This window comes from Sus scrofa, chromosome 5, assembly GCF_000003025.6.
Source record: "Sus scrofa isolate TJ Tabasco breed Duroc chromosome 5, Sscrofa11.1, whole genome shotgun sequence".
Lineage (NCBI taxonomy): Eukaryota > Metazoa > Chordata > Mammalia > Artiodactyla > Suidae > Sus > Sus scrofa.
In genome coordinates this window covers 24,066,509-24,092,772 of record NC_010447.5, presented here as the reverse complement: position 1 = coordinate 24,092,772, position 26,264 = coordinate 24,066,509, and the positions used below count along the sequence as shown (strand labels likewise).

At 41.5% G+C, this 26,264-nt stretch overlaps 1 protein-coding gene and 1 long non-coding RNA gene across 2 annotated transcripts in view; one reads left to right on the top strand and one right to left on the bottom strand.

Annotated features, from left to right (window-relative positions):
- LRIG3 (leucine rich repeats and immunoglobulin like domains 3) overlaps nt 1-26,162 on the top strand; it is a 51,361-nt gene extending 25,199 nt beyond the window's left edge. Inside the window, exons 4-19 of the mRNA XM_001927828.6 lie at nt 5,015-5,146; nt 5,724-5,867; nt 6,861-7,004; nt 7,323-7,466; nt 7,875-8,018; nt 8,980-9,060; nt 9,965-10,036; nt 12,760-12,831; nt 13,338-13,501; nt 15,930-16,250; nt 18,290-18,571; nt 19,514-19,966; nt 21,374-21,532; nt 23,470-23,613; nt 23,705-23,980; nt 25,483-26,162. Of these exons, the coding sequence (XP_001927863.3) occupies nt 5,015-5,146; nt 5,724-5,867; nt 6,861-7,004; nt 7,323-7,466; nt 7,875-8,018; nt 8,980-9,060; nt 9,965-10,036; nt 12,760-12,831; nt 13,338-13,501; nt 15,930-16,250; nt 18,290-18,571; nt 19,514-19,966; nt 21,374-21,532; nt 23,470-23,613; nt 23,705-23,980; nt 25,483-25,727 (2,977 nt within the window). The 3' untranslated portion in view covers nt 25,728-26,162. The remainder of the gene's footprint in view (nt 1-5,014; nt 5,147-5,723; nt 5,868-6,860; nt 7,005-7,322; nt 7,467-7,874; nt 8,019-8,979; nt 9,061-9,964; nt 10,037-12,759; nt 12,832-13,337; nt 13,502-15,929; nt 16,251-18,289; nt 18,572-19,513; nt 19,967-21,373; nt 21,533-23,469; nt 23,614-23,704; nt 23,981-25,482) is intronic.
- Nucleotides 23,987-26,264, bottom strand: part of LOC106510314 — a 50,298-nt gene continuing 48,020 nt past the window's right edge. Inside the window, exon 3 of the long non-coding RNA XR_002343992.1 lies at nt 23,987-24,593. This is a non-coding gene — a long non-coding RNA (uncharacterized LOC106510314). The remainder of the gene's footprint in view (nt 24,594-26,264) is intronic.

The window sequence follows — 26,264 nt, the reverse complement described above, 5'->3', positions numbered from 1 at the left end:
ATCAATTTTGGCATTTAACCATATTTGGAGAAAAATTAAAGCTGGAGTTGAATAGAATCTTTGTCTCCTAGAAGTGGCTATTTGTGACCCACTCTGTTAGAAATATATGTATTTTGAGGGTTTTAGGTGATTAAAAAGATTTTTTAACCTAGTTTTTTTAACATAGTTGTCTTTTTTTAGCCCTTCTTGTTTGATATAAAGCAATTTTTTTGTTTTTTTGTTTTTTTGGGTTTTTTTTTTTTTTTTGGACACTGGTACATATCAGGTGTTTTCTTTGCCAGTTAGTCTGAGAGCGCATATGAAACTGGTATTTGGGCTTAATTCAGTTCCATTAGAACAGAGGTAAAATTCTATGATACAGGGACTATTATTCTGGCAGTTGTAAGGGATTTTTGTGCTGGGAAGCAGTGCTGACAAAGACGCACTGTACAAGTTATGCTTCGTTTATAACTGAGCACTTTCACACTGCAATTTAGGAGGTGTGCAGTTCAGGAAATTGCTGGCCTTGGCTGGAGCACACTTTAACTGCAAGGAAAATTTTATTCGTCACTCGACTAATTGGCAGTTTTAATGCCTTGTTCATAATTACCTTATAAACAAACGAATACATAAACCAAAGATTGTAGGGCCTGTTATCTAACTTGTAGCCTTATTTGAGCCACGTGATAGACACCTGTGGGTCTCCCTCTCCCTCCCACCAAAACCCAATTTGCTCCATTTATTGCAAAAACCTATGACTGAGAGTTTCTTTTGGTTGTTGTTAAATATAAGTGTAGCTGTACCAGCCAGCTCCAGACAACCTGGAGGCCAAAACCCGATGCAGAGTTTTACTGGGAGGTGGTGGTGAGGGGCTGGGAAGGATGGAGATGAGAGGGGGGCACTTGGGGGTTACTCTGCTGTTGGTGGGAGGACATCCTGGTAATGCAAACATTTGGGTTGTGTATTTAGGAGAACCTTTTTGTCCCCTAATGTGTGGTTTTGTTAACCCACACACCCTGACTGTAAGGCCCCGTGGCTTGTCTCTTGGACTGACTCCATCTCCGGGATGTAGAAATCGACTAATTGTTTCGCTTGCATTACCCTGTACCTCACAGCTAGATCAAGGGGTTTACACACTGACGGATCCAGATGTGGGAAATGGTCAAAATCAGAGGTCATGGCTGACTTGACTCTAAACAAAGTCTATAAGACTTTATGGGAATCTGAGGGGCTTGATATTTGTGACTTGTACACAGGGCTGCTAAGCTTCCCTTTTTTTTAACCTTGCTATCATCACAGAGTTCAGCTCAAGATATACATTGCCTTTGCCCATTACCTTGTATAGGATTACTTTAAAAAATGGGGTTAGGAGTTCCTGCTGTGGTGCAGTGGGTTAAGAATCTGACTGTAGCACCTCAGATTGCTGCAGTTACAGGTTTGACCTCCGGCCTGCTGCACTGGGTTAAGGATCCAGCATTGCTGTAGCTGTGGCATAAGTTGAAACTGTGACTCATATTTGATCCTTGGCCTGGGAACCTCTGTATGCTGCAGCTATAGCCATTAAAAATAATAATAAAATAAAATAAAAAAGCTTAATTAAAAATGGGGTTAGATTTTCAGATGACTTGGGTCAAAAAAAATAATAATAGTGATTCCCCCACTGTCCTTGAAACTAACATGTAGCTGATTTTTAACAATATTTGAGAAGTTTTATTAGTTCATTGTTGTTTAAATAGATTTCAAATGTACAACCGGTTTTCTCCCCTTAATGTTCTTTCTTGGGGGGAAAGCAGTGGCTGACATTTGCATGTATTCGGGAAGCCAGTCTTCTACTCTGATGGGTTCCAAACAGAGGCACACTCCTGGGGGCCCCTTAGCCTCCTAGATGCAAGCACAGACCTGGGGTGGAGGGGCACTGTTTTCAGGGCATCCTTAGTGTTGGCATGATGCCCACTGAGCCAGTGTGAATTCCCACTTAGTTTGGAGCCAGAATTTCGGCATTTTTGCAAGGGTCAAAAGTTGCAGGGCTTTCTGGAGGTGCATCTTCACATAAAAACTTGACTGCCAAAATATGTTTGAAACTATATTCCATGAAATAGCCTTCAGAGAGTGCTTTGGGACTTCACAGAATAAGGCCTTATTCTGTGAAGTGGCCTAGGAGTGTTTGGACTTGTTAGTTTGCAAGCCCTAGTTTCCTAAATACCAGTAAGCTGTTATCATAATTAAATGGCATAATATATGAAAAATGCTTGGCATAGGGCCTGGCATCCAGTATGTCCTCAGCGTTATTAGATTCCATATCCATTCCAAGATGGGGGTAGAGACATAGCCCCACTTTAGAGGAGCTCATACTATGGCAGCAAAGACCAAGGGTGTAAAAAGTGCCATGTTACGCACAGCAGAGGATTTTGTGAAAACACATGAGATGCTTCTAGCTCAGGAGCCTTTGTGGTGGTGACAGGCCTTCGAATTACAATAATGCAGAAGAACTTTAATAAACTCAGAGCTCTATACGAATACAGTTATTGGTTAAAAAAAAAAAAAAAGCTACACCTATGAAATCATTTTGTAAGTTTTCCCCTTAAGTGACAGTTTATGAAAACTACGTATAGAAATGGCAGCATGTGACTTAAAAGACACACAGATTTCTACTTAGAGCCATTGGATTGTTTCATTGTTCCTTTGGCTGTAAAGAGAAGACCTTTATTTGCAGGCAGACTCTGCCATCATTCTCCCTTGCAGTGCTATTTTCCCCTGTCTGATGGTCCAAAAAGTCCAAGCTAGGAGTTCCCACTGTGGCACAGCAGATTAAGGTGCCAGGACTGTCTCTGCAGTGGCTTGGGGTCACTGATGTGACTCAGATTTGATTCCTCGCTGGGGAGTTTCCATATGCCATGGGTGCAGCCAAAAAAATAAGAAAAAAAAAAGTGCCAGTTATCTCATCTAATATGACAATTAAGATGGTTTGCACATCAGTTTGGTTCCTGCTTTTTAGCAAGATTGTCACTTAATGCTGAATCTCCCCCTTGGAAACTGTTGTATTGATGACCTCTTAAGAGCTTTGACTTGGCCTCATTTAGTTTGCTTTGTTTGTTTGTTTGTTTTTCTTAGTGCTCCCCAGTAGAACTTTCCATGAGAGTGGGGATATTCTGTATGTGTACTGACTGTTTGCCAGATACCAGGCACATGTTGCTGTTTGGGACCTGAAATGTGGCTACTGTGACTAAGGAACTAAACTTGAACATTTAATTGTAATTTAAATGTAAAGAGCTGCAAGTTCCAGCTGTGGCTCAGCGGGTTATGATAATAGTATCCATGAGGACGCGGGCTTGATCCCTGGCCTCGCTCAGCAGGTTAAGGAGTCGGCATGGCTGTGGCTGTGGTGTAGGCCAGCAGCTGTAGCTGTAAATCAACCCCTAGCCTGGGAACTTCCATATGCTGTGGGTGTGGCCCTAAAAAGCAAAAAAAAAAAAAAAAAAAAAAAAAAAAATTAAAAAAAAATATATGAAGAGCCACATTTGGCTGCCATCTTAGACATCCTGGCCCGATGTTTAAGAGAATTAACATCAATTTTTAAAAGATCTAATTACTCCCAGAGATGATTTAGACCTGCCTGTTTTTACGTAAAACCTTTATAATATTCGAAGCCCTGGAGCATATCCACTGGTTTTGAAGACTATGGCAATGCATCGAAACTTGCTGTTTCTTAAAGAAAAAGAGATTTATCTAGGATGACTTTTTTTTTTTTTTTTTTTTTTTTTTTTTGTCTTCTTAGGGCCACGCCCATGGCACATGGAAGTTCCCAAGCTAGGAGTCCAATCTGAGCTGTAGCCTCAAGCCTACGCCAGAGCCACAGCAATGCTGGATCTGAGCCGCGTTTGCAACCTACACCACAGCTCACAGCAACGCCGGATCGTTAACCCACTGAGCAAGGACAGGGATCGAACCCTCAACCTCATGGTTCCTGGTCAGATTCGTCAACCACTGCGCCACGATGGGAACTCCTAGGATGACTTTTTAAAAGCCCAATCAGATGAATATTTTAAGTTCAATGGCATCTGCAGTGTGTGTACTTTCCAAGAGAAGAATTAGAAATGAATTAGTGGAGTTCCTGTTGTGGCTCAGCAGTAATGAACCTGACTGGCATCCATGAGGACACAGGTTTGATCCCGGGCCCCACTCACTGGGTTAAGGATCTGGTGTTGCCTTGAGCCGCGGTGTAGGTCACAGATGCAGCTCAGATCTGGCATTGCTGTGGCTGTGGTGTAGGCCAGCAGCTGTAGTTCCAATTCGACCCTTAGCCTGGGAACTTGCGTATGCCTTGGGTGTGGGCCTATAAAAAAGAAAAGAAATATCCAGCACAAATGACCATCTCCTCAGAAAAGAAAATCATGGACTTGGAGAAAAGACTTGTGGCTGCCTGATGGGAGGGGGAGGGAGTGGGAGGGATAGGGAGCTTGGGCTTATCAGACACAATTTAGAATAGATTTACAAGGAGATCCTGCTGAGTAGCATTGAGAACTTTGTCTAGATACTCATGTTGCAACAGAACAAAGGATGGGGAAAAAAAATGTAATTGTAATGTATACATGTAAGGATAACTTGATCCCCTTGCTGTACAGTGGGGAAAAAAAAAAAGTGAATTAGGGCTCAGGGAGAAAGAATAGGGAACTTAGCACATCAGTGCCTGGAACACCAACTTGGGGCTGGCCGTTTCATATCCCATTTCACAAGATGACAAGGAAGAAAGACTGTTAACAAAAAAACAGGAAAAAAAAATCAGTTTAGATAACCACAGCTATATTAAACACACCCCAATGTATAGAGGAATGGTTTTCCTAATTCTAATATTATGATTTACCTTTCAATGCAGCATTAAAGTGACTGAAGAGGTGCTGTTTAGCTTTTAAAAGTGCTGTTGAGAGCAATCACTTTTCCATATTTTCTGGAGAACAAGTTAGAAATAGAAAATATTTTTCCCCTTTCAGATTGTTATTCTGTTGACCCTGTTACCTGTGCTGTTCTTTTAATCCAGAGCTGGAAACAAGATTGTTGAGATATTACCTGAACATCTGAGACAGTTTCAGTCCCTCGAAACTTTGGACCTGAGTGGCAATAATATTTCAGAGCTGAAAACAGCACTTCCTCCCCTACAACTCAAATATCTGTAAGTCAAGGTGTTTGTTTTTTTTAACAAAAGATTTTCACCTTGTGATGAAAATACTGTACTATATTTTTAAAAGTCAAGTTTAAGATATAATGAACTCTGCTCTTTTTTTTTTTTTATTGCTGATGAATCAAAAATGTGACTTTCTTACGGGCTAGTGATTTGCTTTAAGTATAATCACAGTCTCACAGCCTTCATTTTATTTTTACATGTTTGGATTACCAAAAAAAAACATGATATCTTTGACTGTTATAGAAAAACCAAGTGCTTCTTTAAAAAAAAAAAAATCAAAATTCAGCCACTGGTGTGTTTCACTAATAAGCGAATTTCTTAAGAATTGGATAAGCCTCTCTAAGGAATGTTGATAATCTTTAGATATTCTAGTCCTCTTTCCCCAGTAGTATGTGTGAATCATAATTGATATTGGTCTACAAGGACCTGAAGAGTTAATTATTTTAAGTGTCCGTTGTTACAAATGATGGTTCAGTTCTCTGGAGATTCTTTATGGACAGAGAGTGCATGCACTTGAACTTCTCAAAGAACCAGAAAGGGCTGCTCATCCTCAGACTTTCAACAGGTATATCAACAGCAACCGCGTCACATCCATGGAACCTGGGTATTTTGACAATTTGGCCAACACCCTCCTGGTGCTGAAGCTGAACAGGAACCGAATCACAGCTCTCCCTCCCAAGATGTTTAAACTGCCCCAACTGCAACACCTGTAAGTAAAATGTCGTCTTAGATACTAAACCCTCGGCATCTTCCCGCTGAAATCCACAGTGTTGGCAAAGGGGCTTTCGAAGCAAAGATGTGGCCTTGAGAGCTGGAGCCGTAGAATCTCCGAAACAGAAAGAGCTTTAAATGTCACCTGGCGCCAGCTCTTGCCTGACAAGGCAGGTTGGATTGTTACCGAAAGAGTGAACAATGTAATCACTGAACAACCTCCGTCCAAAGGCATCCCTGTGGCCCTGAAGATAGCATGGTGGCTCTCCACACTGTGGTTTATGAGAATCGTACCAGCAACTTCAGGGGCTCTGAGAGCTTAAGGAGCTGTAAGGAATGGTCTTGTTAATAACGGCGGAACCCTCTGTGAACAGGCTCCCAACAATACAGTGGTTTTCAGCCTTGGCTGCACATTACAGACACCTGGGGAGCTTTTAAAACTCCTAAAGCCCTCGACCAATTATATTAGAACCTCTGGGGGTAAGATCCAGGCTTCAGCAATTTTTAAAACTCCCCAGCTGGTTCCAGGGTGCAACCAAGGTGGAGAATGACTGCCTTAAAGAGAAAGCATTAAACACAGAAAAAATGGTCAGAGGAATTGGCTTTGGTAAAAGCAGACAGAACAGGATAAACTTGCCAGCCCTGCTCCTGAAGAGACTTCACATTTCAATGTCGTCCTCAATACTCCTGTTCTGGATAATTTGAAAACTAGTATTAATTTATTTACTTCCGTCCTGAATGGACAACAGTTTAGAAATTAAAGTGTAGTCTGGTGACAGTATGTTACCGTCCCAAAGATAGATGTTTCAGAAGGAAATTTACTCATTGCTAATAAATGAAAATTCTTCTCAGTAAAAATGTTTAGAAATTTAAACCATTCTCTGTAATTTAACCCAGGCTGGTTTAACGCTATTGTAGTAATGTCATATTTTCTTACTGCCTCTAGAATTTGTCATACAAGCTAACCATTTAACTGTAATATCCAACACAGTGAACTGAACCGAAACAAGATTAAAAACGTAGATGGGCTCACGTTCCAAGGACTCGGTGCTCTGAAGTCTCTGAAAATGCAAAGAAACGGAGTGACGAAACTTATGGATGGAGCTTTCTGGGGGCTGAGCAACATGGAAATTTTGTAAGTAAGGGTGGGTGATCGCAGCTCCCGCTCAGGTGGTCGGATGATGGGGTACTCAGTGAGCATCAGCAGCCTTTATTTGAAATCTTATGTAAAAATCTTCTCATTTATGATCTTATTTTTTTAGTCTCTAGTTTTGTTTCAGGTGATGTGACCAAGAATGTATAAGCACAGTGTTTTCTGCAGGTGTCTTTGTCTAGCAAAAGCTAAACGTGGCGTAACGATGGGAATATGTAATAGGTTGTAATCATATGTCCCCTTTGAAGAGTCTAGATAATGAACTTTGGATCCTGCTTTTGATTCTTATTGTCCCCGTAGGCAGCTGGACCATAACAACCTAACAGAGATTACCAAAGGCTGGCTTTATGGCTTGCTGATGCTGCAGGAACTTCATCTCAGCCAGAATGCCATCAACAGGATCAGCCCTGATGCCTGGGAGTTCTGCCAGAAACTCAGTGAGCTGTGAGTTGCCTTTCATTCTCCTCAGGTTTGAGAGCAGGAATCATGCCAGAGCATGAGCTTCTTACCACTGATCTGTGAAATTTTCATAACAAAGTTTCCAAGGTGACAGCTTTTTTCACATGCAACCTAGTCATAGTTTTGTTGTCATAAGTTGAAGCCAGCTCTGCTGTTTCAGTTCTGTGGCCCATGGGCTAAAAGCACTGGTGGTGATTTTCAAATAAAGAGATTTTTTTCTTTAATTGCTGGGATTAGCAATAATGTTTACCTGGGTATTATTAAGAAGGCAGAGTTTTAAAATGAGGATTATTGCAGTAATATATTACCTTTAAAAAAATAAAAGCACAAGTCGTTGGGTTGAATTGGAAAATAAAAGCTATTGTTCAGTTTTTGTTCTTTTTTTCTTTACAGGGACCTAACTTTCAATCACTTATCAAGGTTGGATGATTCAAGCTTCCTGGGCCTGAGCTTGCTAAATACACTGCACATTGGGAATAACAAAGTCAGCTACATTGCTGATTGTGCCTTCCGGGGGCTTTCCAGTTTAAAGACTTTGTAAGTTACACATTTTACTCTCCGTACAGGAACCTATTTGGTTCCTAAATGTGCCCACTTTTCTCCAAGCAGATTTCCTCTGTTGTGAAAGAAATGTGTACAGCCTCAGAAGTAGTGTCTTAATCTTTCCCAGACCAGTTTGATTAAAATAGGTCCATTTCACCCATGTGTGCTTCTTAAAGGGATTAAAAAGGACAGTGATCAGATTGTTTTGATGATTGCAGTTAGCCTTCTCAGGGTCTCCAGGAAGCTGGTAACTGCTCGAAAGGGAAACAATTTTAAATCCACTAATTTTTCTTCGTTAAAAAATTGAGATTAAAAATCACCCACAGCCAAAAAAAAAAAAAAAAAAACCAGCACATACAACAGGCAGCCAGGGAAGATGCCTGTTCATCCGACCAGTTATAGCCAGGCTTGATCTCTATCCCAAGAGAAGGAAGAGAGGGTTGGATTAATTGACCTTTGAAAAATCTCCCAGATGTTAACTTTAATATTGTGCAGTGGGCTTTTGATTTTTGCACTGTCAGAAACTTTTGCTCTGTTCACTATTTGAAGCATTACATAATTGAAAGACATGCTGTGTGCTTTGGCGAACTGCTCCTTGTGTGGTTGGAGCAGTGGTTTTAAAGTTTAATGTATTTTTCAGACTAGTCAAGGCTTTCAGAATTTAGTCATCTTGATAGAGGAGTTAATAGGGCCAGAGTCAACTGTCCTGATTTCGAGCAAGAGTGTGAAATGTTGAGGGAGGAAGGCAGGATATAAGAGGTATGCTGGAGAGAGAGAGAGTTTTCTATTGTTTTGAAAGGGCCAGAGATGATATGGGAAGTTTTGAGGGATCTGTTACAAATTACATGCCACCTGGGTGGTGATCTTAGATTTTTAAGCGTGTCTCTAATGAGAATGCCTGTATCTCTTGTTAAATGCCTAGTACTAGTTTCGGTAACTCTCCTTTTTTTGTTAGGGATCTGAAGAACAATGAAATTTCCTGGACCATTGAGGACATGAATGGTGCCTTCTCTGGGCTTGACAAACTGAGACGGCTGTGAGTAGGATGTGCTTCATAATTTGCCACACTCTTTGACCTAAAGGTTTTGTCTTAATTGAAGTCAGCTCCACTCCCAAGTTGTCATCTTTAAAGAATTTTAAAATAGGTTCTTAATCTGGTTGCTACCCTTTGTCATTTTCCCAAATGACTGCTGTTATAGAGGATGTGTATTAATTAGATTTTCTTCCTTGGGTATAGCGGTTTTACTAAACACTTGGGTTAGAGCAACTGATTTTAGTATCTAGAGAAGAATTTTAAGTTGTTCTGAGGGCCTAGACTCTTGGGATTATTGTTGTGTAAAAGTCAGTAGACTTAGGAAGTCCAGCATTTTGAAACTTCCAGTCTTGCACTTCCCTCCCAGGAATGTTTAAATGAAGTGATCCAGTGTCCAGTGATAATAGTGCAGTGGGTTCCAGGCAGTACAGGATCAAAACATGTTTCTGTTTAGCCCCAGAACGGCCTTGCAGAGAACCAGAGTCTCTGTTTTAAGTGAGTGATTTTCAAATGGAGTTCCGTTTTGTCTTAAACTTCTGTGGGTGATAAAGGATCCATGAGGGGGTGGGAGGGTAAGGAGAAAGTTGTCACTATTACCTGCTTTATTTATTAGCAGTCTGAGACATTTTACTTGGAATAAAGTTTCCAGCTCTTTGATCAATCACTGCTTTGATTTAATCCTCAGAGTAACTTCTTGAATACCTGTTTTTGTTGGGTTCTCCGTTGAGTGGTTGGCAATTATACTGAACCATGTTAACTGAAATAGATCAGATGCACTTTTTAAAGGATATATTCTTTAACTGAAGAGAGTAGAATTACTCACAAATTTAAAAACAATTCTTTTTATGAGAATTGAACTCCAAAACAGTTTTTACTAACTGTTCCATTATAATTTTTTTTTTTAAAGAATACTCCAGGGAAACCGGATTCGATCCATTACCAAAAAAGCCTTCACTGGTTTGGATGCATTAGAACATCTGTGAGTAGCAGGAACTTAGTTACCTTAAACATCATCTGAGATGGTTATCTATTTATGGGTCATGAAAAAATAATACAAACTGGAATGTAATTTTGTCCTCACTACCATAGACAGATACACACATCTGTCTATCTTCTGTCTACCTACCTACTTATTTGTTGATATCTTTATGGAGGTATATACAGGTACATACTTCTTTTGTATTTAAGGACATTGCTATACATAATTATTGGGTTTTCTTTTTTTTTTTTTTTTAAGTGCCACAGGTGTGGCATGTGGACGTTCCCAGGCTAGGAGTTGAATCAGAGCTACAGCAGCCAGTCCATGCCACAGCCACAACAATGCCAGATCTGAGCCACATCTGTGACCTACACCACAGCTCGTGGCAATGCTGGATCCTTTAACCCACTGAGCGAGGCCAAGATTTGAACCCACATCCTCATGGATACTAGTTGGGTTCATTTCTGCTGAGCTACACTGGGAACTCTTAATTTTTTATTATAGTTGATTTATATTGTTCTGGCAATTTCTGCTGTACAGCGCTTTTAGTTATTTTTATCAAGCAGTGGTATGTGTAATTTAAAAAAAAGAAAAAACATGGAGTTCCCATCGTGGCGCAGTGGTTAACGAATCCGACTAGGAACCATGAGGTTGCGGGTTCGATCCCTGCCCTTGCTCAGTGGGTTAACAATCCGGCGTTGCCGTGAGCTGTGGTGTAGGTTGCAGACGCGGCTCGGATCCCGCGTTGCTGTGGCTCTGGCGTAGGCCGGTGGCTACAGCTCCGATTCAACCCCTAGCCTGGGAACCTCCATATGCCGTGGGAGCGGCCCAAGAAATAGCAACAACAACAACAACAACAACAAAAAAAAAAAAAGAAAAAAAAAAAAAGAAAAAACAAACACAAAAACTCCCATTTATCATGCACCTACATTCCTTGAGAGTGACCAGAGAGTTTTAACACTACTTGAAGAACTTTTGCCTATTGCTGCTGCTGTTTAATTATAAAACATACAACCTGCTTTTCCTCCTTTACTCTTTTTCTCATTCTCTTTTGTTACTAGCCTAGGAATTAGGAGCTGGCAGAAGCAGAACTCAGCCCAGGGCGGCCTCTGCTTTCACAGCAGCCCTTGCCTTCACAACCTCTGCCCCAGTAACTCCTGGCACACATTTTTGAAATGAGTTAGGGACTAGAATATTTTCAGACATGAAGGGCACAAGCTAGCCAGCCTCGGTAGGAGTCAAACCCTGCCAGGAGCATAGAGCCAATCAGCTCCTGGTAACGATGGGTGCGTGTATATATGGACAATAGGAGTCTAAAGTAGTATAAAGTGTATCCACCCTGACTCTTAAGGAATACTTGTAACCAAAAGTTTTATGTCTGTTAACCTGGACAAAGGAAGTTACAATGTAAATGCACATGTGGTTTGTACCATCATCAGTGCTGTGCATTTGGCTATTATGTATTGCCCACCCACCATGCAGACGGTGTAGCAGTGCAGCTTGTAGCAGGCTGACTCTGCAAAGCATAATATGGAAGGGCAGGCCAGTATTGCTGGGCTTGCTGAAACAAATTATTTTCAAAGGGAAACTAGCCAAAAGGGTTTGCCATCTGACCCATTCCATTTCTGGGAAAGTGGAATTAGTGGATCAGTGCAGTATTAACCTCTGCTTTAGTTTCCTAAACCTTCTTGACTCTCCCAGCCTCTTTCTCTGCCCATGTTGCGGACCTTGATTCTGTCTTGTGTTGCCACTTTGTCTCATTCAGAATCCCTTTTGTCCACTCTGACTCCTGTAAAGGAAAACAGAGCAGTAATCACTGTGGAGAGGACGGTTAATTCAGACTGCTTGTAAGAACTGGTTAAAAATAAATTCAGCCCAGAATATTCTTTGATTGTATAAATGTCCTGCCTGAAGTGGTTGTTGGTTGGTTGGTTTTAGCAAGTACCTCTTATCTGAACACCTTACTGTCTCCCCATTAGTGCATTATGTGTGGCAGGATAGGCTAGTGACTAAGAGCAGAGGTTTTGAAGTTGAAAATAATTGAGTTCAAATCTCACCTGCCCCTTTCATGCCAAGCCAAGGTGGTTATACCATCTTCGTTTGGGTTGCTGTGAGGAATAAATGTAAATCACTTAGAATCGTACATGTCATAGAAGGTGTTCTATACATGATGGTTTTTTAAAAGCATAATTACAAGGAATTTTATTTGTGTATTAGATACAGACTATTGCCTTTGGCATGGATTAGCAATGAGATCCTGCTGTAGCGCTGGGAGCTATGTCTAGTCAGTTATGATGGAGCATGATAATGTGCGAAAATAGAATGTGTACATGAATGTGTAACTGGGTCACCATGCTGTACAGTAGGAAAAAAATGTATTGGGGAAATAACTATTAAAAATAAATAAATATGTAAATGAAAGTTACTAATGGTTACTAATTTGAATTATGAGGAATAAAATAAAACAATATGGCAGAACAGTTTAGGCCCTTCTGAGTCAAAAGATCCGTATGTGGTGATGTAAAGCCTTGCTGTCCATAGCAGAACCTACCTCTAAGGCACATATTCTTGTCCTTGAGTCCAGGCTTCCTGATTGCTTCTGGCATTTCAGCACATGGAGTTATTTTTGTGGTGAATGGGGTAGGCAGCGTGGGCCCAACCCTTGGTTGAAGGCACACGGTGGCCCTAATTCCCTCTAATGTATTTGATTTGATTGCTTTCAGAGACCTGAGTGACAATGCAATCATGTCATTACAAGGCAATGCTTTTGCACAAATGAAGAAACTTCAACAGCTGTAAGCTTTTCTCTTCCTTCCAAGAGTTGTGCATAAACATATGGGGGAACCCATCATGGGGTGGGTGGGTGATCCTGGACTGTGTGTCTATAGAAAGTGTCTGGCACATCCTACCCATTCCTTAATTTTTATTACCAGAAAGGAGGAAAAGTGAGTTACTTGTTCATTGTGTTGAAAAGAGGAATGTCTTTCTGTTGCAAATTTGTGATTTAAATGTGTGGGACCTAATTCAGTGCAGTGCCTCCTCATAGTAACCGGTTTCCAGCACTAAGCTATTTGGGGTACGTCAGCCCTTCTATCTCCACAGGCCAGTAAGAGCAACACCAACAAAAAACGGTGCTAGTTCCACATCTTTCATTTTAAGATGGACTGTAGCATATTTATTCCATGGGATGTGTGTATTTGGTTTCCACACCCATTGCTTTGTTAATATTTACTTGAGTTTAGTTTACTTGTAGAAATCTGCATTTCATACAAAACAAATTGAATGTAATTACTCTCCTCAGGCACTTAAATACATCAAGCCTTTTGTGCGATTGCCAACTAAAATGGCTCCCACAGTGGGTGGCGGAAAACAACTTTCAGAGCTTCATAAATGCCAGTTGTGCCCATCCTCAGTTGCTGAAGGGAAGAAGTATTTTCGCTGTTAGCCCAGATGGCTTTGTGTGTGGTGAGTGGAATGATGGCCTTGGCCTCTAATTCATTTTTTTCTCCATTTGTTCAATTAATGGATTTGAATAAATGTATGTTCTCTTAACCAAGCTCTTATTTCTGCTGAGGTAGATGAGATGAGATGTAGTTTGCTGATGAGCACAATTTTACCAATGAAAAAAAGTTTTTCTACAGTTTCTTCCTCTTTGTGTTGGCATCAGGGTGGTTTGGTGGAAGGAGAATGACACTGAATCTTGGGAAAACGTGAAGGATAGTCCTAGCCCTCTGCTTCACTTACATTCCTGAAATCTCACTCCTTGCATCTTTGAAATGGGGATTCTGGGGATTGCTGAGGGGCCCTCCTGAGCTCAGTAAAGAGACTGACTTAAATCTTTGCAGATGCTATCTGTGTGGAATAGAAAGAGGCAATTATTAGCTAGTGATGTATAGGCTGCTAAAAGCTTTACTTTTGGTGGGTAAAATATTGCAAGTAACCAAGTAACACAAAGTTTGAGTTTATCATAAATAAATTTAAGTTCCTTTGTTTTAAGCTTCTAAGCACCTCAGCGTTTGAAATCTGCTTCCCCATCTTCAGAAGGCTGTTTAGCAAATCTGTATCAAAAATCCAAGTTTGGAATTCCTGAAGTGGCTCAGTGGTTAACGAACCTGACTAGCATCCATGAGGACGCGGGTTCGATCCCTGGCCTCACTCAGTGGGTTAAGGATCTGGCGTTGCTGTGAGCTGTGGTGTAGGTCACAGACACGGCTCAGATCCCAAGTTGCTGTGGCTCTGGCGTAGGCTGGTGGCTACAGCTCCGATTAGACCCCGAGCGTGGGAACCTCCATGTACTGCCAATGTGGCCCAAAAAGACAAAAAAAAAAAAAAATCACCCAAATTTTTGTCTGTCTGGTGCAATCTTACTACACAACACACTGCTGTTTACTACTCGCTGCCTTGGAGACTTTTGTAAAAATAAATGTGCAGTGTGTGTACAGAACGTGAAATCAAAATTTGCTTGAGCATGTGTGTTAAGATACTACAGAACCTAATTTTACATTGGCCTTTAAAAATTTATTCAAAACTCCTTTGCCTTCAATTGTTTAGTTAAGTACAAGAAAAACATATTTTTTTAAGTTACAGCATTAAATGGTGCCAACAGTTTCTGGAAATAAAACATCTGATGTAGCTTTTGGATCTAAATAAGCATTTGGCATTCATCTGTCAGGGCCTGAGCTGTTCCTTTTCCATGGTTTTTACTTTTCAGTTCTCTAGTCTTGACGTATGAACTCTCTATTATTTTGAGACATATATATATATGCCTCAAAATAGGATATATATAGTATCCATGGATTTTTCACTCCTCCATTGTGAATCTGAACATTGATGTACCAGATGAGAATTTCAGAATAATCATATAGAAAAAGAAACTGTCCTGATTACCACGTGCAGGCATGGAATTGGAAATTTACCCCATTCACACATGTGTGCGTGCACACATACACACACACGCACACTCACACACACCACACAGTAATTTTTTCAGAGCACCCAAATGATGCATCTTGGTTGATTTAAGATGCTTCCTTCTGGGTTTAGACCATCTTTGAGAAACTCAAGTTCAAAAAGGTAACTTTTCTAAAAAGTAACAGAACTAAAAATAACTGTTTGGAATGAAAGAGTTGCCTAGCTCTAATTATAATGTAGCTCTGACAGTGGAGCACAGCAGCCTGATGGATTGTCCACTCTGAACCTCAGGCTGGAGCCAAGGGCTCACACTGAGCTTGAGAGATGCTTTTTCTTTCGCTATAGGATTGTTTTTGTTTTGGTTTTTTTTTTCCTGCTTGACCTACAAATTACTGCTCTTTAATAAGAGTTGTGGTTATGGTAAATGGGGTATTAATTGCCGGCTTTAGGGATATTGATTATCATTATTAATGTTTGATTTCTTAATTTTTCTACTTCTTATTTCTGGAGGACATGGGAGAAAATGCAGTTCCTGATAGTAGCATTTAAAGATGATCCATGAACCTGGAGGTGTCTTTACTGATTTCTTCTTGTATTTATGTTTTTTTTTTTTAAAAAAAAAGGACGAGGGGTCCAGAGTAAACTGTATTTCAAAATATCAGTCTCCTCTCCTTTACTTTTTATTTGATATGTTTTAGTGTATTACTCAAGAACTATGAAAGAAAAAAATGTGCTGTACACCATAATTGTATAATGATGAATACATAGGTCTTAGTCTCTATTTGAAATGCATGAAATACTTTATAAACTCTGTCCCAGGCTGTCATTTCAACACCGGGCCTGCTAGTCCATCTGTGAAACATACACAAAGGGTAAAACCTAAGCCACTGTTTGTTTTGAGTTTCTTGGTGTTCAAATCAGAGTCGCATTTGGACTCTCGAGCTTTAAAGCTGTTTTGTTTCCTCCTCTCCATTTTGAACAGATGATTTTCCTAAACCCCAGATCACGGTTCAGCCAGAAACACAGTCGGCAATAAAAGGTTCCAATTTGAGTTTTATCTGCTCAGCTGCCAGCAGCAGCGATTCCCCAATGACTTTTGCTTGGAAAAAAGACAATGAACTACTGCATGATGCTGAAATGGAAAATTATGCACACCTCCGGGCCCAGGGGGGCGAGGTGATGGAGTACACCACCATTCTTCGGCTCCGCAATGTGGAATTTGCCAGTGAAGGGAAATACCAGTGTGTCATCTCCAATCACTTTGGCTCCTCCTACTCCGTCAAAGCCAAGCTCACAGTAAATAGTACGTGATCTGACTCTCCCTTTTGCATTTACAGACACCTTTCAGAACAGAAAGTACCTGGTTTCCTCTCTTCCCCTTACTCCTAACCCTGTCCTCTGCTCTCACAGTTCCTCACCCTTCCTTTCCCTTCTGCTCCCTCGGCCACATCGAGACCCTCAGTTATTTGTATCGAAGCAAGCAGTTACTGTCTGGAAGACCCCATACGCAGCAGGGTGGGTAACTTGGATGGACCAGACGCTTTTTTGGCTCTTGGAGAGTTCACCGTGTACTCGTCTGATGTCGGAGGCCATGAAGTGTAGACTTAAAGGAGGCTACCCTTTTTTTTATTTAATTGACGTGTAGTTGAATTACAGTGTTATGTTAGCCTCAGGTGTACAGCACAGTGATTCAGTTAGATGTCTGTTTCTTCAGATTATTTTCCATTATAGGTTATTATTACATGATACTGAATGTAGTTCCCTGTGTTATACAGTAAATCTTTGTTGCTTATCTGTTCTACACATAGTAATTTGTATCTCTTAATCCCATACTCCTCCTTTACCTCTTCCTTCCCCTTTTCCCTTTAGTAACCATAAGTTTGTTTTCTGTGTCTGTGTTTGTTTAGTATATACAGAGTCATTGATACTATTTTTTTACATCCCACATATTAGTGATATAATGTTTGTCTTTCTCTGACTTTCTTCACTTAGTATGATATTCTCTAGGTATGCCCATGTTGCTGCAAATGGCAATATTTCATTGTTTTTTTATGGCTAAGCAATCCTCCATTTTATATGTGTACCACATCTTCTTTATCCATCTGTCAGTGGACATTTAGGTTGTTTCACATCTTGGCTGGGGGTATGTATCTTTTCAAGTTAGAGTTTTCATCTTTTCTGGATATATGCCCCAGGAGTGGAATTGCTGGGTCATACAGTAGCTCTCTTTTTAGTTTTAAAAGTTAATTCCATACTATTTTCCATAGTGGCTGCACCAGTTTACATTCTCACCAACAAAAAGCACACCACCTTTTAACTCAGAGATGTAGGTTTGAATCTTGCCCCACTCCTGCTTACAGCTGCGGGACTCTCAGCAAGTTATTTAACTGCTCTGTGCCCCCATTTCCACATCTTTCAATTAGGAATAATATATCTACCTTACATTGGTATGATAATTGTTAAATAATCTGTGTAAAGGACTTAGCAGAATGCCTGAAATAGAGTAAGTGCTTAGTAAATACAGTAAGTGTTAATTCTGCTCATGAAAGTATCTCATCCCCTGCTTTGTGTTGGCAGATAGACAGTTTTACAGATTATCATTTAATTGTTGTATCTTCCATGGTAAGATATGATTCATTAATGCATTCATTCAGCAAATGATTGCAGAGGCCTGACACATAGAACAAAAAATTGTAGAACAAAACACATATGTAAGGTCATAGAATGTTAGAGCCAGGAGGGACTTAAAAAAAAAAAAAAAAGATGGAGTGGCCAGGGTACAGAGAGATTAATGATTTGCCTAAGGTGGCACAGATAGTTATCAAGGAATCTAAAAAGTGACTGGAAGATAGCAGAAAGACAACCAGTCTGAAGATCAGGTTACCTATTTTATCCTGACTCCATCATTTCTGTACCGGTATAACCTTGATGGAGCACCTAAATCGCTCTGTCTCAGTTTGCAGTTGGAAATAACCTCGGCCTTACTATGTCAGGGACATTTATAAGTATCAAAAGAAAGGAGGGGGTTCCTGCTGTAGCTCAGCAGGAGTAGTGGTATCCATGAGGAGACTAAGTATCCATGAGGAGATGGGTTCGATCCTTGGCCTCGCTCAGTGGGTTAAGGATCTGGCATTGCCTCAAGCTGTGGTGGTGTAGGTCGCAGACACAGCTCGTATCCCATGTTGCTGTGGCTGTGGTGTAGGCTGGCAGCTGCAGCTCCGAGTTAACCCCTAGCTGGGAGCTTCCATGTGCCACAGGTGTAGCCCTAAAAAAGGGGGGAGGGATGAAAATGAACCTCTGAAACTCCAGAATGCTCATGCCCACATTGTGTTTCTGATTCAGTGCTTCCTTCCTTCACCAAGACCCCCATGGACCTCACCATCCGCGCTGGGGCCATGGCGCGCTTGGAGTGCGCTGCCCTGGGACACCCAGCCCCGCAGATAGCCTGGCAAAAGGATGGGGGCACAGACTTCCCGGCTGCGAGGGAGAGACGCATGCATGTTATGCCTGAGGATGACGTGTTCTTCATTGTGGATGTGAAGATAGAGGACATCGGAGTCTATAGCTGCACAGCTCAAAACAGCGCAGGAAGCATTTCTGCAAATGCAACCCTGACCGTTCTTGGTAAGTGGATCTTTTCAGATTCTGTGATACATGGTCGTCTTAAAGATAGCAGCTCACCCCCAGCCTAAGAAGTGTCAGAAGTTGTGGGGGGCAGAGATGATCCATAGGACACTGCCCTTTCCTGGAGGGGACGGTGGCTTCTTGGAAGCTTTCAAGTCAGGAATGTCTTACATTTTCAGGACTGTGGCCTTTGAGATGAAGCTGCATCCTCCCTCTGAAGGCAGCGGGAGAATAAATGCTTTGATGCTTCCCCTTTTTGCAGGAATCACCTTCCTCTACTCTCCATCATGCATATATACATACAATCTAAAGAATACAAGAAATATATGAACTGATTGAGAGGGACCTAAAACTCTTCTCAGCAGCCCACACCCCTCTGGAAAGCAGTTTGTCTTTTATCATTTACCTACACAGATGCTTTTTTAAAAATGTGAGCATGTTAATCTTATGTGTATCTTTGAAAAAGTAAATCAGAGAAACCTATGGACACCAAAAAATAAATTATTTTCAGAATTTTAATGTAGGCTAGGACATCATAGCTCTTGAAAGTTTCTCTGTAAAAATTTAAACATTCTGGGTTTTTTCATCCGTTGACACACCCTATGCTTGAAATTATTTTTATACATTTTCTGTTTCTAAAAAAATGTCTAAAATGTTTTGCTTTGTCCCACTTCCACCATTCCCCAACCTTGCCAAGAATGAGGGCGACCAAGAGAAAGGAATTAGTAAATATTAGCCCGAAGTGGTATTATAAGTAAATGACAGGCAAGTGATGAAATGAAATTCCAGATGTTGTACACATTTAGGGTTTTAAAGAGGCATGCACAGGAAGTTTGGGAGATTACACTTTCAGCTCCACTTTGAAAATATTTCAGCACAAGGACTTATGCTACGCAAACCCTAATTTCACATCCAGCTTAAAAATCTAACTTGTCATTTCAGAGACGCCATCATTTTTGCGGCCCCTGTTAGATCGGACGGTAACCAAGGGGGAAACGGCCGTCCTGCAGTGCATCGCAGGAGGGAGCCCTCCTCCCAGGTTGAACTGGACCAAGGATGACAGCCCTTTGGTGGTCACTGAAAGGCACTTTTTTGCAGCAGGCAACCAGCTGCTCATCATTGTGGACTCTGACGTCAGCGATGCTGGGAAGTACACGTGTGAAATGTCTAATACTCTGGGCACTGAGAGAGGCCACGTGCGCCTCAGCGTGATCCCCACCCCCACCTGTGACTCCCCGCAGATGACCGCCTCGTCCCTGGATGATGACGGGTGGGCCACCGTGGGTATCGTGATCATAGCGGTGGTTTGCTGTGTGGTGGGCACGTCGCTTGTGTGGGTGGTCATCATATACCACACACGGCGGAGGAATGAGGATTGCAGCATCACCAACACAGGTGTGTAAACAGACGCTTGGCACGGGGTACGGGAGCCTGTGTGTGCTCGTGGTCCCACCGGGATTTCCTCTTGGGGTGTGTGTCTCTCATCAGAGGCCGTGTCACAGAGGTGACTCATGCTGCAGAACTACAGCTCGTTAAAAATAACACCCCGGCCCAAAATAGAGTTGATGGTTAAAGATGAGTGAGTGCTTTTTGTTAAAACCTCATCAGAATATCCTGCTGGCTGTGCAAGATGGTCCAAATCACAGCATAAACCAGTTTGACTCCTTCGCAAGGTGGCAACAGAGGACCAGGGCCAGCCCTTCAGGAGTGAGGTGTACACTCTGCTGTCATTTTTCATTTTGTCATGCATGAGCACTTGTGCATGATTGTGTGCAGACATCTAAGGTAGAGCCTGGTTAGTGGTGGGAAAGGGGCTTAGACTTATATATACAAACTCCTATATTGATAAATATTGTTGGGAATATGGCAGGAATCAAGCTTAATTCATGAACTTAGATACTATCTCATGAAAATGACAAAGCCTTTATTTTTTTATTTTTTTAACTATAGTTGATTTATAATGTTCTGTCCATTTCTGCTGTACAGCAGAGTGACCCAGTTATACATATATATACATTCTTTTTAAATCATGGACATGGAGAACAGACTTGTGGTTGCCAAGAGGGAGGGGGAGGGAGTGGGAAGGACTGGGAGTTTGGGATTAATAGATACAAACTGTTGCCTTTGGAATGGATAAGAAATGGGATCCTGCTGTATAGCACTGGGAACTATGTCTGGTCACTTGTGATGGAGCATGATAATGTGAGAAAAAAGAATGTATACATGTATGTGTGACTGGTCACCTTGCGGGGCAGTAGAAAATTGACAGAATGCTGTAAATCAGCTTCAATGGAAAAAATAAAAATTATTATACATTCTTTTTCTCACATTATCCTCCATTATGTTCCATCACAAGTGATCAGATAGAGTTCCTTGGGCAGTACAGCAGGACCTCATTGCTTGTCACTCCAAATGCAGTAGTTTGCATCTATTAACCCCAACTCCCAGGCCCTCCCACTCCTTCCCCCTCGGCAACCACAAGTCTGTTCTCCAAGTCTGTGAGTTTGTGGCTTTTCTGTAGAGAGGGTCATTTGTGCCATATATTAGATATACTTTGTCAACATTTATTGTTTTTGAAATTTGAGGAGCAGGGCATCCCACAGGCCACCAAGTAGACACTCAGCTCAGGCGCCTCGGCAGCAGAGGTCTAATTTGCCTTAATATCAGTACTACACAATCAGGATGGTCTTAGTAGATTGATTTGATTTGAACAGAAAACAGAACAGGAGCTACTCTTTGCAGGGAAGCCTGTGTAGCATAGATGATCATAATGGTTAATCGAATGCTGTTGTTTGATTATAGATGAGACCAACTTGCCGGCTGATATCCCTAGTTATCTGTCATCTCAGGGAACATTAGCTGACAGACAGGATGGGTATGTCTCCTCAGAAAGTGGAAGCCACCACCAATTCGTCACTTCTTCAGGAGGCGGATTTTTCTTACCACAGCACGACAGTAACGGTATGTGTTGAAAATGAACATGGGCTTACTACAGTTGTTGTAAAGTAACCTGATGGAAAGTTCAAATATAATATTAATTTTCACAAGAAATTGATACACTCATATATTTAGGACCTGGCCCAAGATCACTAGCAACGCTGAAATTAAATACTTTTATGCCCTCCTCTTAAATACTAGAAAAATCTTTGTTTCTAGCAATAAAAGACGACCAGTAGGTTAAGTGAAATTTAGTTCCTCCATGCAACGTAATATTTCTCTCACGTTGTAAATGTTCTTTGGCCCTGGATGTTCTTACTGAAGTGACATCAACTGGTTTCATGCATGGTCTTAAAAATCCAGTGATTTAAAATCATTCTATTAAAGACATCTCATTCTGACTCTTGCTTTAAGAACTGTATAGTTTAGGGAGTTCCCGTCGTGGCGCAGTGGTTAACAAATCCGACTAGGAACCATGAGGTTGCGGGTTCAGTCCCTGCCCTTGCTCAGTGGGTTAACGGTCCAGCGTTGCCGTGAGCTGTGGTGTAGGTTGCAGACGCAGCTCAGATCCCGCGTTGCTGTGTCTCTGGCGTAGGCCGGTGGCTACAGCTCCGATTCGACCCCTAGCCTGGGAACCTCCATATGCCGCAGGAGCGGCCCAAGAAATAGCAACAACAACAACAAAAAGACAAAAGACAAAAAAAAAAAAAAAAAACTGTATAGTTTAAAGAATAATAACGGAGGCAGCATAATGCAAGAGCATCTGCTTCGTTCCAGACCCACTTCTGACACTTATTCCCTGTGTATCCTTGAGCAGTTGCAATCCTTCCCTATTAGATTTTTGTGAACATTAAATAAAATAGTAATGGAAAACCACATGGTGCTTGGCACATATTAAGGCCTCAGTAAGTAGAAGCTATGGACGTTATTTTCAAACACTTTACCATCTTTTCCCACAAGCATTGATTGAATATCTGCTCTGTGGTAGACTCCACAGTTGGGAGGGAAGAGTATTTGTTTTCAGTTTCACAGTTTAGTCAGTAGTGAGACCAAAAAATTGAACAAACAATCACAAAGTGCTTGGCAGGGCAGTGGGAGGGCATGTAGAGATAGAAGATGGGAACATAAAGCTGTTGTTCTGGTTGCACTCATTTGATTGCAAAGAGCAGAGGCCCAGGCTTGTTCCCGTGGAGCAGGGTTTATGGAAAAGACATTTACACAAGTCTAAAAGAAGAGAATTGGAGCACAAGGGTGGCAGGTAACCTGGGCCCTGGGGCTGGAGACTGATCGGCTTTCAGAGCATCCCTAGAGGCTGCTGCATTACTGAGTCATGTTTGCTTCTCGCCAAGATCAGAACCCACCCTCTGACCGCCCAGCTCCTGCTGCCCAGGCACACAGCCCATCGTGGCATCTCTAACCATCATGCTGTCTCTTGGTTTTTTACCTGCTTTGTCCGCTACTAACAACATAGCATTTTTTGGTTGTTTAACTCAGATACAATAGGATTTTTTTTTCCCCAGCTCATCTTTGAGCCAGGCATTAAGAGGAAATGGGTTAAGTGCCAGTCCTTCATCCTGGTCATCAGTGACTTTCTGGAAGATGCAGGCAGTACTGGTGGCAGCATGGGGTCCAGACCATGGCAGTTTTGGCCTTGGTATCTGTACACAGATCAGTTTCTCTTGACAACCAGGTGGGGCCAGCAACTAGGTTAACACATCCAATACAACGGTTAATCAAATCCTCTTTTAGTAAGATACAGCAAATTTACCCAATTACTAATCCATAGCCTCAATAAATTTTGTAAAAAAAAAACTTTACCATAAATTTCTGCCATAATTTTCTTTTGTGTGATGTTCTTTCTCAATTTTTCATCTATAAATGTGAAAAATGTCAAAAGTACAGAAATGCTGAATGGTACTTGAACAAAAATTGCTTCAGTGACCAAAATGTGTGTTTTACAGGGACATGCCACATTGACAACAGCAGTGAAGCCGACGTGGAAGCTGTCACAGACCCATTCCTTTGTCCCTTTTTGGGACCCTCAGGCCCTGTGTATTTGAAGGGGAGTGTGTACGGCTCAGATCCTTTTGAAGCCTGTCATTCAGGTATGTGGTTTTCTTTTCTAAGTTCCATTTCCTGGAGAGACTTCTTGAAGCACTAACTCCTATCTCCCAATATTATCCCCAAATTTAAAAGGTTGTGGTCCTGACCCAAGAACAGCTTTAATGGACCACTATGAGCCCAGTTTGGTCAAGAAAAAGGAGTGTTGCCCCTGTCCTCATCCTGCAGAAGAGTCCTGCGAGCAGCGTGTCAGTGATACAGGATGGCCTGCCCATCAGAGGAAGGTACTCAGCTCTTCTCACTCGCAACACGAAGGCCCCGGAATGAACGGCTCATGTCTGAACAAGTCTCCTGCAGATTTCAGTCCAAGTCCAGAAGCAGCATCAGTTACTTTGAGTAATTCTTTCATGGGTAAGTTTATTAAATGATTAGATACTTCGACTCAGGACCCACATTCCAAGTTGCATGGGGCAGAGCCATGAGAGCTTTGAACGCCAGACTGGGCTCAAAAAGTTTGGGGATTTTTTTTTTTCTTTAAACGACGCTGTCTTGACATCCTATTAGTTACTGTACTTGTTTCTAAAAGCAAAGGCATACATGGGGATTTTACTTGATTATGTTTTTAATCCGGCGCTAAACCTTAGGAACTTTCTGGGCAACTCTGTGTGTGGCATCATCTAGAAGACAAGAGTTTTGGAAGTGACTTAGGAACCTGGTTTGTCAGCCATGTGGAAAAAGTGGTTTGGGGCTACAACAGCCTTTGGGGTGGAGCTGAGTGCGAGCATGACTGTGGTTTGGGATGTCTGGTGGCTTATAACTAAACCCGCAGTCAAAGGGAAGACGGCGTCCTACCTGGCCATGGCTGCTGTCAGCCGAGCTGGACGGCCTCGTGCGCAGGAGGCTCTCAGAACCTCAAAGCCTACAGTGGTGAAGGTAGACACTGGCTGGCACCAGGGTTCGTTTGTGGATTTTTCGGTCCAATGCATGGGGACGATGGGATGGAAGAACTGAGATCATCTTTTTGCTGCATGGAAATACAGAAAAATGAACCACAACCCGTCTGGGTTTTTTTTTTTTTTTTAATAGAATTTTTAACTATTTTACCCAGCTTTTAAGAAATTTCATGTTTTATCATGGTATAATTATTTATATTCCTTTTTGCGAAAAAAATGAAAGTAGTATCTCTTACATGACTGAGTCCATGGAATACTAAGTTGCTACAAAGGAAGGACAGGCAAGACCTAAGGATTATTAGGAAAGACACTTCCTGTACTCCAGCACAGTTTACTTGTACATTACCTTCCCAGTGGCCTTTGTGGAAAATCCTGGGCTCTCCATAAAGCTAGGATGTGGGAGAACTTCTGTTAGGAAACTTCTTTTTTTTTTGCCTTTTCTAGGGCCGCACCTGCAGCATATGGAGGTTCCCAGGCTAGGGGTCTAATTGGAGCTGTAGCCACTGGCTACACCAGAGCCACAGCAACGCGGGATCTGAGCCATGTCTGCAACCTACACCACAGCTCACGGCAACACCAGATCCTTACTTAACCCACTGAGCAAGGCCAGGGATCGAACCCGAAACCTCATGGTTCCTAGTCAGATTCTTTATCCACTGAGCCACAACAGGAACTCCAGGGAACTTCATTGCTCATGATTAATGTTACTGTAGGTCCTGAGACGTAAAGATTGGATGCTTGTATTCAGTGGATACATGTGTAGGAGGGTGCAGTTACCCTCAACTCCATTCTGTGAAGTCTCTCTTGCCATAGCACAGATATACACACAAACCCTGCAGTTTGTATGGACCTAGAAAGTCCAGGGGGTGTTCAGATTCACAGGGTGAAATATTCCTTCGTTTGAATGCATTTGTTGACTGCTACAAAGGACCCATGTGCTCAAGGGTTTCTTTCTTTCAGGGACGTTTGGAAAGCCTCTGAGGAGACCTCACCTGGATGCCTTTTCAAGCTCTGGACAGGCATCGGATTGTCAGCCCAGAGCCTTTCACTTGAAAGCACGTTCTTCTCCGAACTTGGACTGTGAGTCAGAGGAAGATGGGAAAGAAAGGACAGATTTTCAGCAAGAAAATCACACATATACCTATAAACAGAGCTTAGAAAACCACAGGACTTCAAATTTTCAGTCTTATGACTTGGACACATAAATGGGATGGGACCAAGGAAGAATTCTAACATACTACCTCAAGTGGACTTTTATTTAAAAGAGAGAGAATCCTATGTTTTTAAATGGAGCTATGAATTTTAAAAGGATAAAACGTCTTATTTATACAGATGGACCAAAATTACAAAAACTTATAAAAATTTTATACTGGGAGTAACTTTCATATAAGAATGCCTTTTTAAACTATTTTACTATTTTATACTTGGCTTTATGCAAAAAAAATATCTTATGTAAATTAATGGTATAAATCCATGACTATTTTATGTATTTTTATAATGCCAGATGTCTTTTTATTGAAAATGAGTACTAAAGCATTTTAAACAATAACTGTCTTGTACATTTTTTGAATAGAGGTCACCGCATTTTATTTTGCACATTACATTTAATAAAGTGTGTCATTTTGATCCCAAGCCCCATCTATACGCTAACGATTTTTATTGTTTTCAACACATTTTAGGCTCAATTATTTTATATTAGCATGTCTCACATTGGTGAAAACTATATTCAGCACATTAAAATA